This window comes from Lactuca sativa, chromosome 3 (genome assembly GCF_002870075.4).
Source record: "Lactuca sativa cultivar Salinas chromosome 3, Lsat_Salinas_v11, whole genome shotgun sequence".
In the NCBI taxonomy this organism is placed as follows: Eukaryota; Viridiplantae; Streptophyta; class Magnoliopsida; order Asterales; family Asteraceae; genus Lactuca; species Lactuca sativa.
Window position 1 is genome coordinate 153,310,275 of NC_056625.2, and position 6,186 is coordinate 153,316,460.

The 6,186-nt window shown below is 33.2% G+C and overlaps 1 protein-coding gene across 1 annotated transcript; it reads right to left on the reverse strand.

Annotated features, from left to right (window-relative positions):
- Positions 1–3,781: 3,781 nt before the first annotated feature.
- LOC128132845 (uncharacterized) lies at positions 3,782–4,942 on the reverse strand. The gene is made up of 3 exons (XM_052769832.1): positions 4,575–4,942; positions 4,123–4,494; positions 3,782–3,877 (listed from the first exon to the last, which is right to left on the reverse strand). Exons 1-3 carry the CDS (start codon positions 4,641–4,643, stop codon positions 3,782–3,784), a joined length of 537 nt encoding a protein of 178 aa, XP_052625792.1. The 5' UTR covers positions 4,644–4,942.
- Between the last annotated feature and the right edge of the window lie 1,244 nt (positions 4,943–6,186).

Sequence of the window (6,186 nt, forward strand, 5' to 3'; positions counted from 1 at the left end):
TTTCCCAATGCTCATATGATGGTATACCATTCACCAACTCAGATCCATATGCAACTCGATACACATAATTAGTGAACTTGTATTCAACCATTCTCTGAATGGACTCAGATGTACGGGTTCTTAGACATGCTATAGCGTGGCCACATGGTATACCGCTTTTTTGCCATTTACCACAACTACATACCCTTCGTTCAAGTTGTACGTTGCTGGTGGCAAAAGTGTCATGGACTTCAAATGTATCCCCATACAAACGTTTTGCATTACAATTGTAAGACTTGCTGAGACTTTTTTGAACCTTACTCTCAGCGTAAGGGGTCAACCCACCAGACAACCTCCCTGTAAAATTTGATATTTTAATAAAAATAGCAGCACAATAAAAAAAACAAAATATAACAATCTCCCTTACCAGCCAGTTCGGCCCGTTCAGCATACTTTGATTTTATCGACGTGGTGGTTAACTCAATTATCGTTGTTATAGGAAACTCACGTGAGGATATAATTTGCAAAATTTCAGGGACGTCAATCGATTTAACATTGTAACGTATTTTTGGGAAAAATGCTCTTGTCCATTTTGAAATCGGTATATCGTCAAGCCAGTAAATTGGACTCATAAGCAAGGTGCAGAAAGGTGGTTGCCTACATGTACTTTGCAACCTTTCGAAACACAAGTAAAAATCATCAACGCTATATGCATTGCATGACTTCCAAAACAACGATTCGACTTCCGTATTGTTATGTCCGATAGACTCACATATCTTTCGAGCTATATCTTTAGGACAATATCCATGATAGGAATCCGGGTAGGCACTGTCAATACCAAAGTCTATGTTATCACACATGTTGCTTATGAAACCAACCTCTGTGTCCTCACCTAAACAATCTCTTAACCTCATCATGAACCATCTCCATGATTCTTCACACTGTAAGGTTCCCAAACCAAGTGCTAAGAGTAGTGGCTCATGATTTCCATCTAAAGCCACTGTGAAGTACATTGTTGTCAGAAAGCTCCCAAGAAGGGGTAAATAACCCACATATATCAGCGGTATCATGCACCTAAGGAAGGTACGAATCTACATAAAAACGAACACATATTAGTGTTATGTAAGAACTAATCGACATACATTACCATGAAATATTGTATAACTCAATAAAAGAAGTATGTTATACCACGCAACCTAAAGCCACAAAACAGAATTGAAAGCGGTTGTTATCGGTTTTCTTAATGGCTGTGAAGGTATTAGGATTTGTTCTTTGAAGGTTATGCAAGAAAATTGGTAGTTGAGAAAAGGTTCTTTGGCTGTGACTACTCATTTTCAATACCGATAATTGTGCTCTACAATGATCACACAAATGGAATTATAAATAGAAGATATTGTATCTCTACTGATCAAAATTCATAGTTTAACCCTTTAAATTCGTAGTTGAACATTTTGAATTCATAGTCAAACCAGTTCATTTCATAGTCAAATTTCACTGACCGACATGACAATACTACATAATGTACTTGTCTGCATTTCATAGTTGACCTTTTTGAATTCATAGTCAAACCAGTTCATTTCATAGTCAAATTTCACTGACCGACATGACAATACTACAGAATGTACTTGTCTGCATTCCATAGTTGAACTTTTTGAATTCATAGTCAAACCAGTTTATTTCATAGTCAAAAAGAATTGTCCGTAATATGATTTATTCTATAAATGGGTGTCACTCATTATGAAAAAATTTAACTGAGAAAGCAACTCCGATTTAAAAGAATAAGAAGGCTAATGGCATACTGCAATTGTGGAGGAGAACGTATCGTTAGGATTTCGGGTACAGCTAAAAACCCAGGAAGATTGTTCTACGCTTGCCTGTATTTGGTATCATGTTCTTACCGTCATTCAAATTTAAACCCTCGTGTTTACATGACACAAATTTATTTTCTTACTGTGAATATTAAATTTAACAGGGACCAAAATGCGGGTTTATCAGTTGGGTTGATGAAGAGAAGGACCAATCTTCTATTGTAATAGCTAAAGTAGCTAACTCTAATAAGCTCTTTCAATCAGAAAATAAGAAGTTAAAGATAGCGTTGGTTTGTAGTTGGGTGTTGTTCTTGGCAGTTCTTGTTTACAAGTTGTAAGCTTTTCAATATTGTTTTTATGGTTTTGAAGTTGTTAGGTCAATAAATTGTTGTATTTGTAACGTTAAAACAAATGTTGTGGTCGTTCTTATGTTGAATTTATTGATAAGTAATTAGTAGGTCATTAAATTGTTGTAATTGTCGTAACGTTATATTTTTTGTCATCCGTTGAGTAAACTCTAAAGATAAACGAATAATGAAATCCAACATTAATTTGTATATACATTTATATAATCCAACTACAGAGGAGCAAGACTAGACCCCCAAATAATTTTTGCCATCCGGAGACGGAACTCTAAAGCTGTGTTCTTTGGGTCAATAAGAACACGTATTGGTTGACCTGAAACCAATTGCTCCATAAACATACAAAGAAAAACACCGCAATCTCCCAAATGACTACTTTGTTGGGGAACGTTTTCTTCATAAATGAATTGCATATTCAATGGAATCCTTGGGATGTTCCTCCGCGCCCAATACTTAATCTTGTCCAAATAATTTGCCACCTGACGTTCAAATTTGGAAAAGATTCCTTCGGATTTGAATTTTTCATAAGCACCTCTACCAAGACTGTCATAAATATGCACTTCCATTGACGATAATCGTAGTTCCCCAAATAGCCAATGATTAGGGGATGAATGAATCGGCAATAAGACCTGTATAAGGATCAGAAAATAAAATTATGTTTATTTACATCACAATACAAAAACATCACAATACAAAAACATAACAAAAAAACGATATTATTTTCAATATAAACTATTAAGTTTACCGTATCAACATCCCACCAAGCAACCATGAAGTTGGGGTATGTAGCAATACCAGCCATAAACGCCCTCCAGTCCTGTCCTTCTTCCAAAGCATGAGAAACAAAAAAATTTGGAGGCATTATTGTATGTCGGTCGCTCTCAAACCGTCTCTCCATCAAAAGTCGGTACCAAATGGTTATATGCTGCACACATGATACTTTTGTTATTGACTAAAAAACAATTAACTTTTAAAAGAATTAATTAACAATTTATTTACCGCTGACTCCAACCATCCGTCGTGTGTATGCCCAAACAATGAGCTCCAAAAATCTCTATCTAACACGAAATTAAACAAACGATGCTGCACATCGTATGAATGCAATACATAATTTTGGATGACATCCTCACCGCCTGCTACGTAAGGTTGCAGGCGCAACCTGGAGAAGTCATGAGCAACACCAAAAACTGGAGGAGGAACGGGGCTTGTTGATTTCATACCAACCTTCTTTTTTGTTCTTCTTTTTTGTTTCGGTGTCGTGTGCAACTAAAAACAATATTCAAATGTTTAAATGTATATCTTTCAGATAATTCACATAAACATAAAATCAACAGTTTATAAATAAAACGAATACCTCGGTGTAAGGAGTGCATAAAAATTGTGATGGTTTTCGACTCCTAGGTTTATCGGGTGTAACTTCTTTGTCATCATCATCATCATGAAAATAATCTATATTTCCCATTATTATAAGTTCGTCTTCATCCGGCACATCATCATCAAATTTGTTCCCTGCATTGTCATTCCTCTCCTCCCACTCCTACATTAAAGATAATACTTTATACTTAATAACGAAATACACATAATTTAATAAGCAATAATATCTAAATAAACAAAATATTAATATTAATGTAACTATATAATAACCTCTTTAACTTCACTATAATCGTTTACATCACACACATCATCATCAAATTTGTTCCCCACATACTGAGTACTCTCCTCCAACACCTACATTAAAAATATAACTTTTTACTTAATAACAAAATACACTTTATTAAAAAGTAATTATTAAAATCGTAAAGGTAACATCTATAACAACCTTGTCGTCTTGAGTATCACCAAAAACATTTTGAGCTGTATTGTTTTTATTCATCACTTCATCTTGCACAACCTATATTTTCAAATATAAAATATGAACACAGATATTCATATATGTTAATAAAATTTAATAAATAATGTAGCGTATAACTAACCTGTTCATCATAATTTCTTTGTGACACTGTCGGTTCCTCAAAAATAATGTCGTTCCAAAATTGTTCATTATTCACTTCTTCAACAAAAACCTTTGTAGGTTTTTGTTGATTCATAAACACATGCTGCTCCAGTGCATGTACCCGTTTCAACAACTCGTCTAGCTTGTGTTTCCCACTGCCCCGACCTCTACCATGAGAGCGACCACTGGACGACATACTAGACGAAGATTCGTCTTGTCTCCTAAAATGGTCCCGTACTGGGGATGGAACTGCTTTCCCTTCACCATATACATACTCTTGAAATGACATATAATAAAAAGATGTCATCTCACCATCACCCGGTAACATGTTTTGTCTTGGTGGTAGCCCCTCCTAAAAAGTTAAACATATTAAAAATGCATATAAAACTATAATAATCAACTTTATTAATAATAAACGAAATATTTTTAAACCTGCATCTTTGACCAAATCTTGTTCATGTCAACCCATTTCAATTTTTTTGTTCCGCTCCATCTTTTCATCCGAGGCAAGTCTTTATTTTTTCTCAATGCAAATCCACATGCACGAACAGCCGGAATGATCTCATATATCCATATCTACAATTTTGTACAATAACAGTAATAAAAGTTAAAATTAAAATAAAAAATATAACAATAAAACAATTTAAATATAAGAAAATTGTTATACCCTAATTGGAGCCGTAAATCCTGAGACGGAATACTTTAAAGTTTGACCACGCTGAGGAAGTGATAAATAATGATGTATCTTTTTCCACGTATCCTCAAGGTCAACAAAAGTAAAATCCCATAGATAGCTACCCCAAGAGAAGCTAACAAAACAAAAAAAAAATAAAATTGATTATTATATAAATTATAACTTTAATAAAATAGAACTTTTAACGTAAAGAAAATATACCTATTCCAGAGATCCAAATTCTCAGCCAAAAAAAACCAATCTTGTGGCACCCGATCATTAACTTCTTTGCCCAAAAAACCTTCACACAAAATGTATATCAAACATACTCTAACTGCATCAAGGTCGTCAAGTGCTAGGAATGTTTGATTTAAAATTAAACTTTTCAGGTCGCCGATTTTCACCGAACTATTAGTATGGTCCGGAAATAGCAGTTCACGCAGTAAACATCTTTTTTTACTGCTTATTAATTTTCCGACCCTTTTCTCCCAATGTTTTTTGGATACTCCCCAAAATTGAAGCCGGTAATCAAACAAAACTCTTCCGGCCCATAAACCATTTTGGTATTGCCTACTCAAAAATATAAACGTTTTATTCCATCTGGAGATAAAACAGGGTCCGGCCGGATCTGATGAAGGAACATTTTATGAAACAATAAAGTGTCCCCTTGTAAACGAGGGACATCAATAAAATAGCCAAAGACGGTATTTCTGAAAATAGCACGTCGAGCATCATCTAAAACTTCAAAGACTTCCCATATGTTACCGCCAGAGCCTTTTAGGTTCGCAAAGGCTTTCGTATTCATTAAACTAAAATCATGCTGCAAAAAAAAACACAAAAACAAATTAGATAACTAAAAAATATATTTTTTTTTAAATATATGATTACGAACTGCAAATACTTTCTTAATTACTAATATATATATTTCCCCGATAAAAAACAATAACATACACATATATAAACAATTTTCCAAGTTATACAACAAATATATTTACGATAGAAAACAATATCATACATAATTATATAAATATTTTCAACTTAAACATATTTTCAACTTAAACAAATTTTCAACTTAAACGACAAATATATAAACAATTTTTATCTTTCTAATTAAAACTAACATTATATAACCATATAAACAAAAAAATTTAAAAATAAAACGACAACCAAACTAACAATTTTGCAAGTTATACGACTACTTTATACAAAATTTTCAACTTATACGACAAATAAAAACAATTTCTAACAATATATATACGACAAATTTTCAACTTATACAAATGTTATACGACAAATATATATACAAACAACTATTTTGCAGTTTATATAAACAATTATAGGATAAAAATTTACAAGATTTCAGGTTATACA